Source organism: Ursus arctos, unplaced genomic scaffold (assembly GCF_023065955.2).
Source record: "Ursus arctos isolate Adak ecotype North America unplaced genomic scaffold, UrsArc2.0 scaffold_3, whole genome shotgun sequence".
In the NCBI taxonomy this organism is placed as follows: domain Eukaryota; kingdom Metazoa; phylum Chordata; class Mammalia; order Carnivora; family Ursidae; genus Ursus; species Ursus arctos.
In genome coordinates, this window is record NW_026622985.1 from 7,481,172 (window position 1) to 7,500,101 (window position 18,930).

At 49.0% G+C, this 18,930-nt stretch overlaps 1 protein-coding gene across 1 annotated transcript in view; it reads right to left on the minus strand.

Moving 5' to 3' along the window:
- ABCA13 (ATP binding cassette subfamily A member 13) overlaps positions 1–18,930 on the minus strand; it is a 357,421-nt gene that overhangs the window by 278,940 nt on the left and 59,551 nt on the right. Inside the window, exons 18-22 of the mRNA XM_057304334.1 lie at positions 16,527–18,335; positions 11,969–12,075; positions 6,473–6,591; positions 1,320–1,483; positions 513–592 (exon numbers count right to left, since the gene is read on the minus strand). Of these exons, the coding sequence (XP_057160317.1) occupies positions 513–592; positions 1,320–1,483; positions 6,473–6,591; positions 11,969–12,075; positions 16,527–18,335 (2,279 nt within the window). The remainder of the gene's footprint in view (positions 1–512; positions 593–1,319; positions 1,484–6,472; positions 6,592–11,968; positions 12,076–16,526; positions 18,336–18,930) is intronic.

Sequence of the window (18,930 nt, forward strand, 5' to 3'; positions counted from 1 at the left end):
AAACCAGACCAGGGTGTGTGGTCTTTCCTCCTTGCTTGATCACTCTCTCTAAGACCCGTGTATATTAGGATTTACTCTAGAAAGACATTCTTCTTAGAGAAGTGATCAGCTCCTGCAGAAAACTCATTCTCTCCATGTATTTCCTTATCCCGGTTTTTTTTACCAAGAGGATCACGTAAGGAGTTTCCAGAACTCTCCGCACGTGGCATGTTGGTGCTACGAATTGTACAGATAGCGCAGACAGAACGCAGAGACACACAGACGCTGCATGGCTTGTCTGGGGAGGCAGGGAGAAGACGACACAAAAGCATCTCTTCCTCCCCACTCCTGCTTTTAGTACACAGGATTCCAGAACTTTCCTTCTTAACCCCAAATACATCAGAACAGCCAAGTTCTGAATACTTCACCACATACAGTGCAACTTTCCCCTTGTATGTTCTACTTTAATAACGTATTTGTGTGAGAACGCACACTCCATTCGTAACAGCAAAGCGAGACGAAGCACAGCTTACCCTCTGTTACTGTGAAATTGCTAAGAAAGGTCAGCACAGGACTCCCAGACAACCAAGTTTTCTCGAGGCTTTGGGCCAACCTAAAATGGCAGAAAATGAAAGCGAATTTAGGCAAGATAAAACACTAGAAACAAGGTTGGAGTGAATAATCCCGCCTCCGTTCCCAGGAGATGAGCTGGACAGCATCGCGTTTCCATAACATTCCTCAGATAATCAGACACACCGCATCTCCAGACGCCCTCCAAGCATGAATGCCCGCGACTGTGACAACTCCAGCGCCGTTTCCTTGGAGCCCCTGCCAGGCAAGATGCATCAGGGGGATAAGGATGAATAAGGGGCTCCTCATAAATGCGGAAAGAACAGACTAGATCACGGACTGCATGAGAAATTGGGATATCAGGAGTCCGATGACCCTTCTTTCTGTGCCTAAGTCAATCGCAGAATCCAAAGTGTCCGATCTCCTCTTCCACTGGTTTGCACGTGGAGAACATAGAACAAAATTAATTCAGTAAGAAGAGAGTGTGAAGAATCCTAGCCTGCTCTTACAAAACATACTGAATACCGTATTACGCTCTCGGATCTCTGATCTCACCTCTCGATCATCAGTAAAGCGAGCCTGCGAGCGAATGCCGCTCGTGCATTTCACCGCTGAAAAACCTACAGGCGTGGAAAACCTTGAAGTTGTCTAGAAAATATATGTGGCACACATAATTGTCTGAGAGTCACAAACTGAGAGTTAGAAACTCAAGACATCTTCTTCATGAAGGAAAACCCGGGGGCGGGCAGGGGACCCAAGCGCGGACGTACGTGTGCACGCGCCGCCGAGCCAAGTCCGACAGCGGCTGGCATTCACAGTCCCGCTCGGTGGTGTGTTCCAGGCTGCTCTTGAAGCTTTCCAAGGAGCTAGAGAGATTCCTGCTGAGACCTTCACAATTCAGCTGAAGGGGTGAGGACCACATCTTTTGTATCTCCTAGAAGACAGCAAAGATCCGGTTAGAAACACACGCACTTGCTCGGGGAGGCTCGTGCCTTATTTCCAGATGAACGCGTGCCCCACCCCCACCCCAGATGCACGGGTGCCCCACCCCCACCCCGAGGACTCCGTGCAAGGCAAGCGTTCTGCTCGCCTCCTCCGCCTGGGCAAACGCAGTGCTGGAGACTGACAACGTAGGAGTAGGTCTGACTGCACCTGCCCCTTGCAGAGTGGCGGAAGGAGCCCTTGGCTGGGCACCGGGGGATCCAGCCTCTTAGCCACGGTTCTGCCACTGACCGTCCAGGGGGTGGCATGTTCTCCAAGGTCTGCCAGAGAACGAGCAGCTGGCAACTGGGAGTTCATTCATTCCTGGTTTGAAAACCGAGCCTTTGCAGAATTCCCAGCCACAGAACCCACCCTGGAGAAGAAACCGCATGTGGCTGTCCATACATAAAGTGGGTAAAAGCTGGATCTCCCCTGCCCTGAAGGTCCCTGTCTCCCTCTGGGTGAGGGGCACAGTGAAACCCCTGGTCTAGGCCCAATTCTAAGAGTCCTTGACTATCTTAGCATGCTCTTTTTTTTTTTTAAGATTTTATTTATTTATTTATTTATTTATTTGAGAGAAATCATGAGTGAGGGAAGGGGCAGAGGGAGAGGGAAAAGCAGACTCCCCACTGAGCAGGGAACCCGATGCAGGACTCAATCCCAGGACCCCGAGATCACGACCTGAGCTGAAAGCAGACGCTTCACCGACTGAGCCACCCAGGGGTCCCTGTCTTAGCATCTTCTTTCAAGCATGAACCAGCCTCATGAAAGACCAGTCATTTCACACACACACACACACACACACACACACACAAATTTTAGAATAATACCTGTATAAAATACCTATAAAATGCAAAACATTTATCGTATATAAAATTAAGTGACAACACAGGTAATTTTAAAGAACTGGAAAAGGGGCACCTGGGTGGCACAGCGGTTAAGCGCCTGCCTTCAGCTCAGGGCGTGATCCCGGCGTTATGGGATCGAGCCCCACATCAGGCTCCTCTGCTATGAGCCTGCTTCTCCCTCTCCCACTCCCCCTGCTTGTGTTCCCTCTCTCGCTGGCTGTCTCTATCTCTATCAAATAAATAAATAAAATCTTTAAAAAAAAAATAAAGAAAGAAAGAACTGGAAAAGCCTCGCACATGTAGGCATGTTTACCCACACTCGTGCCAATCCATACCTCCCCTGGACACAGAAATTCTGCTACACAGAATTGAGTCACATCGCCAGATTGTATTTAAGTCATCATAATTTATTTACATCCCCTGACTCTTCCTGACGGAGAAAGCACAGCCCCAGATTCCACCAACGAAGGGAAGAAGAGATCAAATGTAAGTCGACACTTTCAGAATATTTCTGCTCTACAAAACTTGTAAATATTTCCCTCAAAACCGCCATCATTTTCTCTTGCAAAGGAAAACCATGAATCATTCCACTGACCAGAAAGAACTAAGAAATAGATTTCCAAAGGACAGTTAATGGTGGAAGAATATTGAAATGTACCCGAGCCCTGGAGTCACCTGACACAGCCGAGCAAGGACTGCCTGGGGACCCACGAGTTGCCAGGGTAACCGGGGAGCACTGACGGGGAGCACTCACACACGACCAGAGCACCCAGACTCACACCACCCCCAGCACCAGCAGCACAGCACCTCGGAACTGCGTCACGGGGGAGCCCACCCAGCCAGCAGACCACCACACACCCGGCACCCCCTCACCAACTCGCCCAGGATTATGGGTCCCTTTCCAAGTTCACATTTTCTCAATCAATATGGGAGTGAAGCTTGAACAGAAATCCTACAAAGCTGTTCATTCATTCATCCATGCATTCATTCATTCCCCCACCTCCTGGAGGCTTCATCCTGGAGAGGAAGCCAGCTGACAGACAGCCATCGGACAAGATGGGTGGATGTCCGGGTCCCGTCTCAGTGTTCTCCCTCCTCCTTAGAGGCCCCCCCTTCCCAGCACATGGGTGCATGGATGAATCCAGAGCAGAACTAGGGGTACAACTCATTTCTGAGACCACAGATTGAATAAAAGCCACTGCCCTGGGGCTCTGCCCTTGCAGCAAAGAATCTTTAGTCCAGAATTCAGTAATTATATGCCAATTAAATGTACTTCCACTCATTTATAATGTTCCCGCTATGGATTTTATTCTTAAATTTAGCGACACAATAATTTTGAAATATGTGCAGTTGTAGAGAAGGACAGTGCATGCCCCTCCCCAGCAGCAAGGACACTGGGAGGAAAGTTCTGGCTTCCATCATCAGATACACTGCGCTCCGTGCAAGATGCGTCAGGTGCAAAGACGGAGGCTGATATCCACGAGGCTGTACTTTGGGGCCACCAAGCACACAAGTCAGGGTCTGGCTACAGGAGGTCTGCAATCACGTAGGAACCGGTCAGGGAAGTGTACCCAGCATGCTTTGCAGAGACAATGCTGTCTATAGGTGGGTCCAAAGGGCTAGATTTGGGGAGAGGGTCGGAAGCCCCCAGTCCAGCCTGGGTCGTAGCCACGTTCTCCACGTCTGGACTCATTGGGCACTTGCATCATAATTTAATGCAATTTTTTTTTTCTGATCTCCGTTTAGCCTCTTGCTGCTGCTTTCCACCATAGTGAGAGTACCGAGTGGACTCAGCCAGGGTGCTCCCTTCCGGTGGGACTCCACGCTGGCACTGAGGCAACCCCCCCATCACAATGTTTTGTCAGATACTGGCAAACTAAAAATAGCTTGGTGTCTTTGGCTCGCCTCTGCGGGGCACCGGGCACTTCATACCCCGGAGGCTAAAAACTTTTATATTTCTAAAAGCCTCACGCTCTTGAAAACCTTGACCTGTCCTAGAGGCTTTGCGTCCAGAAATAAGTGAACTCCTATTTTCGTCATCAAAGCCAGGAACACCTGCTCTCTATCCAAACGGACCTAACTTCTGGCAGCCCGAGCTGTCGACAGTCGCGGAGTAATTGGAACCATAAAGGCCGTCTAGGAGGCGGCTTTAAAAGCTGGGGGTGCTTGCTTTGCTTTATGATTGCAGACCTCGCTCAGCACTCAAAAGGCATCTGTCAGGGTTTTTTTATGGATCTACATTTAATACGGGACAGAGATCTGCACAACCTGGAAATAAGACTTGGATGGTCTCCATAAATCAATGTCCGTATGAAAGAATGCTGGGTCCGCATGGTGTCATCTCTGTAGGGACCCCCCCAACCCCGCTTCCCGAGCACATCATCACTCCGCCCAAGCCCGATGCAGGGCCCCCCCGGGCTCTCGCCCCGCACGGTGTTGGGGGGGCTCAGCCTGACCCCCTCCAGCCTCCCTCCGCAACCCCCTTCTCTCTGCTCGTTGTGATAATCCAGCCTTCCCCGGACACGTGTGAAGGGGGCGCTACTAGAGCACGAAAGCCATAAACAATATCCAGAACGGGTGCTGGAAGAAAGGAAGGCACTCGGTCCGTTGCTGGACTCACATCGCTCTTGTCCACGCTTCCCCAGCAGGTCAGGCCTGCCGGTGGGCCCCGTGGCCTTGGCTCCCAGGGGAGGGAAGCTGGCCGCAGACGAAAGGCACGACCTCGGGCCCAGCTCCAGCTCGAGGCCCCGCGTGGCTGCTCACTGGGCTCGCGTCCAAGTTTAAAAGGAAGCGGCGAGGCTGGTCCCCACACAGCTATCGGCTCTCAGTGCTCACCCGCGTGTGCCGTTAGTCAAAACCCACGGCGGGCTGGTGAATGTTTCATAACTGGCTCTCTGGAAAAAAATATCTTATTTGTAGAATTTGCCAATTTCCATGCTATAAATGGTGTTACCGTGGCCTCGCTCAAGTCACGCACACGACGTCCCTGAACACAGAACTGGTTAGAGACGCGCAGTGATGCACTAAAGCACTCCTGCCAGCTAGGAGCAGGAGATGTGAGCACGTCTCAAGAGCACAGACAACAGGAAACACACAGCGCACACGACGTCCCTGAACACGGAACTGGTTAGAGACGCGCAGTGATGCACTAAAGTACTCCTGCCAGCTAGGAGCAGGAGATGTGAGCACGTCTCAAGAGCACAGACAACAGGAAACACACAGCGCACACGACGTCCCTGAACACAGAACTGGTTAGAGACGCGCAGTGATGCACTAAAGTACTCCTGCCAGCTAGGAGCAGGAGATGTGAGCACGTCTCAAGAGCACAGACAACAGGAAACACACAGCGCACACGACGTCCCTGAACACAGAACTGGTTAGAGACGCGCAGTGATGCACTAAAGCACTCCTGCCAGCTAGGAGCAGGAGATGTGAGCACGTCTCAAGAGCACAGACAACAGGAAACACACAGCGCACACGACGTCCCTGAACACAGAACTGGTTAGAGACGCGCAGTGATGCACTAAAGTACTCCTGCCAGCTAGGAGCAGGAGATGTGAGCACATCTCAAGAGCACAGACAACAGGAAAACACACACGGACGCCTGGAGGCTCAGTCAGTGAAGCGTCTGCCTTTGGCTCCGGTCATGGTCCCAGGGTCCGGGATCGAGCCCTGCATGGGCTCCCTGCTCAGCAGACAGCCAGCTTCTCCCTCTCCTCCTGCTACTCCCCCTGCCTGTATTCTCTCTCTCTCAAATAAATAAATAAAATCATTTTTAAAAACCACACTAAAATAATTAGGAATTGATGAACCTTCATTTTTCACATAGCATATTCTCACATATGTTCATATCATCCACTTATCAACAACATTGAGGTATAAGAACCAGCTTGCGGGATTCCTGAACATGGAACATCCCGCTCTCACGAGGCAGAAGCCAAGGCAAGGAGGGCCACGGGCCAACCTCCAGCGTGGCCCAGCCAACACAGCTGTGCGAAGCAGGGACAGAGCCAGCACGCTCGGCACGAGCAGACTGCCTCGCAAGGCCAATCGGGAGGAAGGTGAGATTCACGGACCTGTGGCGGAAGACAAACCTGGTAGTGGTCGTGCATCATGGCAGCCCCCTGGAGAGCAGGTAAGAGGAGACGTCGCGTCCCACCTTGCTTACAGCTCAGAGCAGCACACAGCGTGTCCTTCGTCAAGGAAGGGTTTTCTGTTGGAGGAAACGCATGCACATGTCATCGGTAAACGATCCTCTCCCCAGCAAGCCGCTCTCCCCAAGTCATTTTCTGAACAACCCAAAAGGATGATAAATTCATAAGCATTTCTTAAATCATCAAAATGCACATTCAGAATATGAAGGGAAGCTGTGGCTTTTGAGTTCCAGACGTTTGTTTTTTTCTGGGTGTCACTGAATGAACAGAAATTAATGTCCCCCTGCCTCCCCATGCCAGCCCCTCTTTCCATACCCCTTTGGGCAGGGTCCCCATTCACCAGGTTGGCCCAGGACAGCCCTGGCTTCCCCAACTACCCTGAAGTAACTGTGAACAGTGTCCTCTTTGATTCCCCAAAGTGCCCCAGTTTGAGAGGTGAGTTATTCACTTGGTCAATTTGAGGTTCCCCCCCCCAACTGTACCCTACCTTACGCCTCACAGCCCACCTCTCCACCTTCTCATAACGCCTCCAACAGCTCTTGATTCCCTGGCCCAGTCCCCAATTCATCTTCATCTCCGAGTCACAGGGCTCCTCCCAAAGGGCCATGGTTCTAATGACAAAGGAAATTCTCAACTTTTCATGTTGGTGAACCCTGTTCCCAGGCTCTCAGGGAAGTTGTATTTTAACTTTTACCAAGGTCAGAGAGACTTCACCAAGGACTTCACCAAACTTCAAAGTGGGGGCTCTATTTCTACCCCAGCACACTCGTTACACCTGCTTCCTTAGTAAATAGCCTAAAAGAAACATTTCAAACTAACGATATGAGTAAAAATCTCCCCAGGCACCCATATCTCCAAAGCCCACAACCTTGCACATACTAAAAGCTGAAGATCGAGTTTGTAATTTTCTAGAATATCCTTCATCGTGATGCTTTGGAACTCCTGATGTAACCAGAAACATACAACCCCGTGTTAGGTGTGAGTTGGACAGATAGGTAGTCAGGGCCAGGGTCCCCAGTAAGGAAATATGGAGTCAGGACAGCTAAGATCAAACAGAGCTGACATCCTGTTCTGTGGCTTAGACAGGACCACACTGACATTCTGCTTTGCAGCCTTTGCAGAAATGACTTCTGCAAAACGTCCTAAAATAAGACAATTTACCACAAAGCATTTGTCAGTATCATGAGCAAGGGACAGTTAAGACCTAAGCCCCCAGATATCAGCAAAAAAAGAACATCAGCACGTGGACATGAACCTAATAGGTAGACAAATACAAGGCCCAGTCCTTGCCCAAATCCACACGGTCAGTGAGTTCTTTCCCTGGCGCGTCCGATGCCCTGTTAGGTCTGGACGACATAACTCCCGAGCACGTTGTCATGTCTTCTCCAAAGCAGAGGCTCCTTTTTCCCCAAAGACAGATGCCAGCGCGTTTCATAGTGCTTTACCCCTTTTGTATTTTCGTAGGAGATTACGCAAGAGACACATTTTGCATTTTTTACAATAAGGAGATCTGTTTTCAAACTCAGTGAAATAGCGACGTTAATGAGAAACTAAACCAATGAAGCTTTCAGGTTGTTGCTTCTGAAAAGCGTGACTTTGGGTCTGTTCTAGCAGTCTGCAGTGTGTGCGGTTGACCCTTGAGCGATGCGGGGTTTGGGGCGTTTACCCCATCGTGCAGTGAAAATCCACGTATAACTTCTGACTGTCCAAAACTTAACTACTAATAGCCTAGGCAAGTTGAGGCTTGCCCATAATGTAAACAGTCGATTAACATGTGTTTTGTGTGTATCATATGCTATATTCTTTTTAAAGTTTAAGTAATCTCTACATCCAGCATGACCCTGAAGTCAAGAGTCCCAGATCCACTGACTGAGCCAGCCAGACCCCCCCTTATACACCGTATTCTTACAATAAAGTAAGGTAGAGAGAACAAAAGGCTACTACGAAAATCAGAAGGAAGAGAAAACGCATTTGCAGTGCTGACCTGTAAAAAATCCACGTGTAAGGGGACCTTCGCAGTGTAGACCAATGCAGTTCAAACCCATGTTGTTCAAGGGTCACCAAGAGTTCAAAACACTTTTTTAAAAATTACTTCGGAGAAGCAATGTAAGAATGTAAGAAGCAGAAGTGGATGTTTTTGCTGAACTGAAAAAAAAATCCTTGACGTTTTCGCTACTCCTGGCAATACATTTTGTTTTGCGTAATGAACAAGGCGACAATGTTTACCAGGCATCTGCTAGGTGCAAAGGTGTGTACTAGGGGCCAGCAGTGGCCTGGGGCAAGACATGAGCAAAGGCCTGCACGGTTGCCTGTAGTGTGCACTTACCCGCTAGGGGTGCAATGGGGCAGGCTCAGTGCTGGCGGGAGGCAGGTATCCTGAGGCAGAGCTCTGAGTGGCAGGGTCAGGAGAGGAGCATTGGGCAGGTGGCTTTGGGAAGCAGGGAGGACCCCCGGGAATGAGCAGGGATGGGGGTGACTGATGGCTGCACAAGGCTGTGGGTGCCACACCGGCCTTTGGGCAGATTCCTATTGTCGATGAAAAATGAACAAATCTTTTAGAAATTGTGCAAAAAGGAAGAGAGTTTTATTCAAGCCCAAGTGAGGGCAGCTGCCTGGGATAGACAGTCTTCCCAAGGAAGACAGTGCTCCCAGGAAGGAACACGTGGTGTAGGTGTTACAGGATTTGTGTCCCCTGCACGCCCGTGGTTCTTGGTTGTGCCGTTTCAAAGAAGGAAGAGGTAGACCAGACCAAGAGTGGTGGGCAGCAAAGCACAGTTTATTGAGCAAGAGTATGAAGCTCCCGGAGAGGGAGGGGGGCCCGAAAGGGCTGCCCTCAGAGTTTCTAAGTTTAGGGATTTTTATGAGCTCTTTTGCAGAACTTTCTTAAGCAATCGGGGTGTGCTGAGTGGTGCGAATCAGGGCTTTGGGCATGTATTTGTCTGGGCTTTCCTGCTGTAAGCTGAGGAAGTGGGAGAGGTGGGGACTGAGGACTGGTGTGTCTGGAAGGTCGGGTCAGGGAGGATGTGCTGGGCTGTCAGATCTGCCCCTGCAACTGGCACATCTTCCTCAAGGCCAGGAACACGCACGCCTGTCAGGGCCTCTCCCTCCACACTCCCGGTCCACTCTTGCTGGGCCTCACGCTGTTTCTGCAGACCCAGCTCCAAGCCCTGTCTCTTCCCACCTGCTGAGGGGGTTCCTCCTGGCTCTTGGACACATCAGAGCCCGCTCTGGCTTTACAGCCCCACCCCCCACCCCCCATTTCCAGACCCCTCCCCTCTGCTCCACCCAGTCCCACAGTCTCCTCCACGGGACTCCCTGACTTCTTCACTCCCAGGTCCCAGGCAACCACTCCCATTCTCCAAATGGGGACACCAGAAAGTCAAAGAAGATAAGTCCCTCTGGTTCAATGAAGCCATCAGGCCACACTCCCCGTCCTCGTGCAGACATTTCTAACAGATGTCAAGTATTAGATCAGGAGGACAAAAATGACAGCTCTCCTTGTGTTGATACCGAATTTAATTCTGTGTCATGCAAATAACTACTCTATTTTCAATAGTAACAGCCACTGATCTGAGTGCTATTCCTTCCGTGTGATGCGAAAGGAGCCATGCACCCCTTTTGGCCCACCCCACCCCCAAATCCTCACTGGCTGGTGCTGATACCTTTTCCCCGCCTGTCACGGCCCCCTCCTATTCCATAATGCAGTGATGATTTAATGAGGAAAGTAGAAGACAGTCTGGATGTGACCCAGTCATGCCTGAGTTTTCTTGAAACGCAATATACAAATTCAAAATGAATTCTGTTGCCAACGTAACGTCACGTCTGCAACCTTGATTTAGTAGCTGCATTGCAGAATGGCAAAATAAATATAAATCCAGGTATGAATGAACATTTGATTCATTTAAAAACCATTACATTAGACTTCAGCCATTACATTTTGACCGAGGAATGTCAGAATAACCACGTGTCTGAAGGTGGCTGGCTTCAGTGTCAGGTAAGCACTCGGGATGCAGAGAAAAATGCCATTTGCGATTGACCAGAGCAAACCCCCTCGGGCTGAAAACACGTGCGGCCCGGCCTACGGTGTGCTAAGGTAGTCAACGCGTGATAGCCAACAGAATTGCTGCGTTCACAACATCTCGAATCAGACGTAGAGATTTTTTTTTAAATGGGGAGAAAGGGGGTGCCTGGGTGACTCAGTCGGTTAGGCGACTGCTTTCAGCTTGGGTTGTGATCCCAGGGTCCTGGGATCCAGTCCCGCATCGGGCTCCCTGCACAGCGGGGAGTCTGATTCTCCCTCTGCCTCTGCCCCTCCCTCAGCTTGTGCTTTCTGTCACTCACTTTCTGTCTCTCAAAGAAATAAATAAATAATCTTTAAAAAAATGGGAAAAAATCTACATGCCAACTGGGCTTTCAGTTACATCGACAGATGTCTCCTTACCTCTGCCACACGCACACACGCGTACGCACACACGCGTGCGCACACACGTGTAGACGTGCTTGCATACACACGTGCGTGCATATTCCCTTTTTGTGATTCTCAGCCTAAATGATTCCTCTTCTGGTCCCTAAATTACTGTTTTTAATCCTCAACTTGCACTGTGAGGGGCGGCAGAGCATGGGCCGGAACCCACAGCGCGCAAGGCTCAGGGAGGCGACCTGTGTCCCCCACCTCCTACCTTTGCTTAGAATCAGGCCTGGCTCCCACTCTGGAGGACTCAGCTGGCACCTGCCAGGCAGGACTGGGACTCAGCCTGTTTGATCCCGCAGCCCCTGCGCCTGCCCCTCTCAGCCTGATTCCCCTTCCTGTGGGCGTGGAGCTGGGTTTTGTGGCCCGGACAATTGGGGACAGTGAGGCCTCACCTGGCATGCCGTCGCTTGATTACCACAGGCCGCCACCTTGCAGAGGGTGGGGGGCAGCCCTGCAGACAGGGAGGCTCGGGTTCTCCACTCCTGGACTCTGCTTCTGTCCCCACACCCCTGTCTCTGCACCCTCAGGCCTAACAGCACCAGCTCCAGTAGAGGGAGGCGTAGAAGTAAGGGAATTACAATTGCATTTGACAGAGGTCTGCTCAGCGTCGCTGCCAGCAGAGAGGAGAGAGGCCGTCCTTCTGGAAGATCTGCCCTCAGCACGGGCCACAGAGTTCCCCGGGAGTTCAGGTCAAGGAGACAAGGATGTACGTACTGGGAGCAAAGACACAGAACAAAAGCCCAACTCAGGGGCAGAGAGGGAGCTGCTCGCCTTGGCTGGAGAGTCTCCGTGGTGGGAATGGGGGAGAGGTGCGGGGCCAGAGCCCAGAGGGCCTCAAACGCCAGGCTAAGAAGGCTGCACTGGCCTCTAAGAGAAAGTCAGGAGTAATCTCCCCATCCCAGGACAGCCGGTCCCTGAAAGCTGGCACGGGGTAACGTGCGGCCCTGGTCACATACGCAGCCTACCTGCAAAGATGACGAACACACGGAGAACCAGCACGACCACTTTCTGCAGAGTCACGATGGCTTCCGGGGGCTTGTGAAACTGCTGGAAAATCTGACACATTTCCACGCTAAGGAATAAAAAAGACAATGGCATGTAAAGGGGCATGTGCGTCACCACTGTGATCAGTAAGTCATCACAGCACCCCCTCCACGGTGGGTCCAGACACACAGACGGCCATCTAGACCTCTAGGAAACACATCAATTCCGGGGCCAGGAAGCCGGATATTTGCCCTTTCCTTGCCTTGATCCGTTCTCAAATGCAAAGGTCAGTGATCAAAGCGTGGGAAAAAAACAGGAGCAGAAAAAGCCAGTGGAAAGTGCGGTTTACTATTTATGTGCAGAGAATTCACTGCAGTGGATCAATTGGTCTGTAAGTAAGATTCTTATCTTTCAGCAAACGGGGTGTAGCATGCAGGCGTGTGTGCGTGCACGTGTGTGCGTGTGTTTGTACGTGTGTTGGTCTTGATGGAGCCCAAAGGTGGTGTTGGAATAACACCTTCCAGACGAGTGTTTTACCATGCCCGCTGTGCTGTAAGCCCTGAAGGCTGGTTTTTCCTTCTGTAATTCAAGCGCCCAGCTTAAACTTTAACTGCAAATGCACGCACTTCAAAGATACCTCCAAACCCCACATTACCAGCCACACCCCACTGAGGTGCCTTTGTTTGAAAGATCTTGGTTGACTTTGAAAACTGCCCACTCCCAGGGCTCACTTTTTCTCTTCCTATGCTTTATTATTTTTTTTTATTTTAATGTTTTTTTATTATATTATGTTAGTCACCATACAGTACATCCCCGGTTTCCGATGGAAAGCTCGATGATTCATTAGTTGCGTATAACACCCAGTGCACCATGCAATACGTGCCCTCCTTACTACCCATCACCAGTCTATCCCATTCCCCCACCCCCCTCCCCTCTGAAGCCCGCAGTTTGTTTCTCAGAATCCATAGTCTCTCACGTTTCATTCCCCCTTCTGATTACCCCCCCTCTCTTTATCCCTTTCTTCCCCTACTGATCTTCCTAGTTCTTATGTTCCATAGATGAGAGAAATCATATGATAATTGTCTTTCTCTGCTTGACTTATTTCACTTAAATGCCTTCTCTTCGAGTTCAATTCACCAATACAGAATGAGCTAATGAAACTTAGGCTCCCACCCTCGGCCCCAAATAAAGCAGAAGGCCCAGCCAGCACTCTTTCCATCTTCGACCTCACTTTGTGGCCCCAGCCAGGCCATGTAGTTTCCAGAACTCGTCAGTCATAAACGGCTACTTTTGCAGAGGTCCCCGGTGGTCACTGCTGAGGGCTGGTCCTGCCACAGTGGTGGTTCTGGACGAGCTGAGACCCGCACACAGCAGGGACCCTTGCTCAGCTCTGCCATCAAGCCGCTGACAAAAAGGGCTCAGGAATTCAGATTTACTTTTTTTTTTTTTTTGGAACCCCAAATGGCTTTCATCTCACTCTTAGATGAGCCAATAGTGTTTCCAAAACTCAAAACCAACCTCAACATCAGACACAACTGAGCATGTAAGTAACAGGAATTTAACAAAGTGTGTGTGTATCTATTCTTTTTTTTTTTTTTGATACTGTGGGTCACATCAACTGATGAAGGGTACAACTGTCCAAGAAAATCTCCCGAAATTCCTTGAAAAGGCATATCCTTGATGAGGCCCAGAGAGCGACAGGCATCTTGGCTTCTAGAAACTCCGTGTTGAGTCAAGCACGCCTGAGCGCACGCCTGCTGCAGGGACAGACTCACAAGCCTGAGCCAAGGCCACACTCAGAATTCTCCAGAACACTGTGACAACCAGAGCAGGGTGTGTTTGCTTGTTTAAATGCAGTGCTATGTTTTTACAGCATGCTGTTTTAAATTCACTTTCCCCAAAGAATGAAACTTTCTGGGGAAAAAACAAAAGTTTAAAATCCGTCCTGCTTTGGGGGGCTGACTCCGGACGGCCACAGAACCACCCTGCTTCAACACGCCTAATGGGATGGGGACCATGACCCGTCCTGGCAAATGTGGATTTTCTCCAAATGGAGTACTGTTCTTCCATTGGTGAGACTCTAACCAGTCGCTAGAGAAGGCAGTTATCACAGATTAAGACAGAAGGTTCGGTGTGGTGGTGCTGTGTGTATATACTTAGTAGGACGAGCGTGAGTTTACTGAATCATTGTGCCTGTGCCTGGGGTGTGGGCCTCCTTGAGGTGATTAAAAACTGGGGGGGGGGGGGTACCTGAGTGGCTCAGTCGGTTAAGCGTCCAACTCTTGGTTTCAGCTCAGGTCACGATCTCAGGTTCATGAGATCGAGCCCCACATCGGGCTCTGCACTCAGCGGGGAGTCTGCCTGAGATTCTCTCTCTCCCTCCCCCTCCACCCTTTCCTCCTGTGCACTCTCTGAAATAAATGAATAATTCTTTTTTAAAAAACAGGGGTTCTTCATAGTTACACCAGCTAATTGCAGATTCAAGAGAGTCTGCTGTTGTTTGATGCTTTTGAAGGTTAGGCAAAATAACACAAAATCGTCTAGGGAAGCCAGATTCAAGGGCAGTGGGTTGCTCTCAACTAGGGAACAAACAAAATAAAGAGGTTTTGTTTTTAGGTATAACAAAAATATGGTGGAACTGGAGAATATGTGGGGGGCAGGAAATAGTTATTCCTGAATTGGTTTTAGTGCCATAGAAAGAGAAACATTTATCATTGTCATTTCTGGCCAAATTAAACATGACAGCGCGTAGAGCCATGTATTAATCACCATCTGGTATTACAGATTTGGGTAAATTGTGGGAGTTTAATTATTACATTTTAGTCGTGCCTAAAAGATCATGGACCTGGAAGCAAAAGAATCATGATTTCATTTTCTGTACAGCCACCGAAGGCTACTTTCCGTCTCGCTCGGTAGGCGTGTCATACTGGGTAAGACCCTGAAATGCTCCAAATCTTGGCTTCCCAGCCTCACCATGAGGAATGTGGTGTGGACCAGTGTTTCATAAATCAGAGCATGCTCACGGATCAACTGGGCATCTTGGTAGACCACAGGCCCTCAGTGGGCAGGTGTGTGGCGGGCTAGGGACCCACTCTCAGGTGAGCTGCTAGCCCCCCAAGCTCACACTGCAGAGCAAAGGGCTCCAGCAGACCTCAAACCCATGACCAATGGGATGACCTATCTTGCACATTTTGTGTCTTCCCCATTGAAGAAACCAATGATAAGAAGAGTGAAAACAGAAAGAGAAGGAAATCAAGTAATCACTAAGCAGGAGAACACTGGGAACCCACCCTTGTGACCTTTGTGACAGAGTGGTGGCCACAGAGCCAGGCTACAGCCCATTCGTTTCCAGTCTTGGGGCACGGTGTACGTTCCCTCCCCAGAGAACCGGAAACATCAGATGAAAACTGGAGTCAGTGGAATAGAGGGATTGCCAGGACCGCCTCCAGCTCACACGGAATCTCAGAGCAGAGCGGACAGTCCGGCATAGTGTGGTCTGGGATCAGGGGCATTGCGGAGATGAAGCAGGAAGCTCTGAAAGCCAGCGTGCAAATTTTGAGATAGTGGTTGTTCTTCCTGATAGTTCTTTCCTTGTCTCACTAGCCAAGGAAATCCTGCCAAGTTATAAAAGATGGCTGGGTTCAAGTTGCAGCCTTATGGCAGCAGAACCGGCAGAAAACAGGTCAAGCACTCTGATAGATGAGAGAGGGTTTGGTGGCACCTCCAATCTCCCTGTGGGACGAAGAGAAAGGTAGGAGCAGGCAAGGGCCACACACCGTCCAAATGGTACTGCCACACATAGGAAGGCTGGATTGGGACAAAGCAGCATCTCCGAGCCTCTGCACACCCAGGACACAAATCCTCCAACCTGAGGCAGTAGAAGCTGCCAGAACATGATGAGTAACGGGACCGAAGCAGGGCTCCCCTGACCTGCCTCTCAGAGATGGGGGCAGCGCTTGGAGGTGCATCAACCACAGCACTGAGTTGACCCTAAAGAGGGAAAAAGCCAGGGCGCCTGGCTGGCTCAGTCAGCAGAGCGCGCGACTCTTGAGCTCACGGTTGTAAGTTTGAGTCCCATGTTGGGTGCAGAGATTGCATAAAATCTTTAAAGAGAAAAGCAGCCAAGAGCTGCCTGTCCCTTCCCAGTGGTGGTTACGACTGAAAGCACAGTCTTCTGCATGGAATACATAGCCTTATATTATTTGCCTATCAAACAGTACGATCAGTGGCAGCCAGAGTATACGAATAGAAAATGTGTGTGTGTCCGGACAAGTGAATAAAATAAGTTTTTACTTTTGAAAATGAAATAATGTACTGTCAAACACTGTTGGATAAATCCAGAACATATTTGAATGTCAAATTACGAGTCAAGTCATGAAGACAATGGACTCAAGTCACTGCATATTGAAACGAACTCCAGCGTGCAATCAAGGGGAAGTCGAGAATCATACTTAACCTGGTTCCAGGCCATTCCTGCAGAGTCCTGTTCTGCAGTTACTGCAAGGGGGTAAAAAGGAAGTGAATCAGGTGTTTCATTACCTTTGATCCATCAATGGGACCTCTTGCCAATGCTCCATCAATGCGGTGAATCCCTTCAAGAATTGCTCGAAACTTGATAATGGTTCAAGGATATAAGGAAAATCAGCCATCACCTTTTTGGTCCTCTCTTCTTTTCCCAATGTGACCGTCTTTCCAGTGGCTGCATTAATAAAACTCTCAAAAATGGGCTGGAACAAAGTTCTTGTGGAATTTACCCACTGAGAATCATTTAGGGGAAGTTCCTTCCTCAAGAGAGCCATTCTCCTTAACACGATCTGGACTGCTTCTCCAAGCTGTTGATGAGTTACGTTCTGAACCAGAGAGATATTGGAGAACAAAGCTCCACTCAGATCACCTCTTCCACCGGAGACCTCCCCAGCTGTTTCTGTGGCTTTCGAAAGGTTATCTGGATGCTGAGCCAATGTCAGCAACAGATTAAAGACATTCCAGTCATCCTTTTCCAAGTCATTCCAAATAGCTTCCAAGGTGAGATCAATCAGCGTTCTCAAGTAAGTGCCAGTTTGCATTCCGTCTTGTGATAGCATTTCATCCCCAAACGGGATCACTCCCTGGGTTCTTTCCCACATTATATCTTGAGGGTAACTTTGAATGGGAAGATTAGGGTGTAGGAAGTCTATCTGGTTGATGATATTATTTATAGGAACTAAGCAATCCAAAATTTCTTCCCATACGTTGACAGAATCCATAGCAAATATTTGAGTCCCGTTATTAAAAGCTACCACAAGCTGCTCCATGGGTCCCAAACTGCCCTTCACAGAGGTTAAAAATTCAGCAATTTCTTTCAAAATATCAGAAAAGTCCTTGGACTGGTTTACGTATGAGAATGTGCTTGAGGACACGTTGACAATATCAGAATCTTGTGAAATACTAGGTTTGACCCCAATCATCCCAAAAGCCAAGTCAAGAAATGATGTCAACAAGTCACTTATATTTTCAGGTATGAAATGGTCTACGTTCTTCAAAGTACTCATTTCACTCACAACATTTCGAACACTTTGTCGCAAAACGGAATAGAGACTGTCAAAGAATTTCATAGTGTCATTGGTATTGGAGATGGGATGAGTTTCAAATATGGTGGCCATCTTCCTGGCAACTTTCGTGGCTAGCCCCACAAGCTCCACAGCAGAGGTCACCGAGGTACAAAGGTCTCTCATCTCAGCGATGTCCCTCACCAGCATGGTCAGGGTATCAGACATTTCCAAGAGGGGCCTTGGGGCACCACTTTCTCCACCAGCTTTTGAGATAACACCAAGCAATCTCTTGGTAATGTCTAGTGTTGCCCTGTTTCTTAGAGGGAATGAATTATTTATAAAGGAAAGCAAATCAGTTAGATTGGAAAGTATAACTTCTCGGAGTATAGGATACAAGTCACGGAAACCCTTGTGAGGAGAGTTCACAAGAACGTCTATGAGACGTGCTAGCTCTGTAGAACTTTCTCTCACAAGCAGGAGAGCTGACCTAAGATTGTGACTGAGTTGGAGGAGATCCTCAGAGCTGTTCGTGTGGGAGAGCAACTGACTCACAACCACGAGAAACTCCGAATTATTTTCGGTCTTATTTTTCCCTGGGGTTTCCCTTAGAAGAGCATTAAAGAAATCTCTCATGAACTTCAGTCCTCGATGATGATCAAAATAAAATTTTCCATTGTCTAAAATAAATGAGCTTTTGATTAGATGATTTAGGGTCTCCTTTAAACCTGAGAAAATGCTCATCAGTCTGTCTTCTTTTGAGGTGGTAAGAAATTGATCCAGTGTCAGAATTTCTAGAATTTTATCCTTTGGGACAAAACTGTAAATAAATATTTTTAAATTTCATGTTTGGCAGTGGAAAGATCAAAACCTAGAGTCATACTTTTGTTTCATAATAGCATCATGGGGGAATCATGCTGAGTACAAGATGGCACGCTAACACACATTCCAGATGAAAATCAATATTTTGGTGCCAAATAATGAAAAGGATGGAGGAATTTCACAGATGATCCCATTACGGTCCCTCAAACCTAGCTACTTCCAAAGCCACATACTTTTGGTTTTAGAAAAGACGGGAAGGTAAAATCAATATAAATTGCTTCTTGCTGCAAGAGGTAACATTTTGCTGAATGTTCAAAGTCCTAGCAAATCGCTCAGACAGGTGATGGCTCTGCGATGTGTCAGCGAGGCTAGGCTGAGTGACAGCCCATTCCCATAAGCTGTTAGTCTCGGTGAGCAACAAGGTGGGTTCCCTCAGGAGAGTGGAGGATGAAAGGAAGTCAGCAGCCACTCTGCAGCATAAACACTAACTCAGGTGCTGCTGGGAAGCAATTCTGCAGGTGTGATTAAAGCCCCTGATGAGTAAACTCGGACTTAGGAAGACAGGATATTGTCCTGGGTGGGCCTGGCCTCAT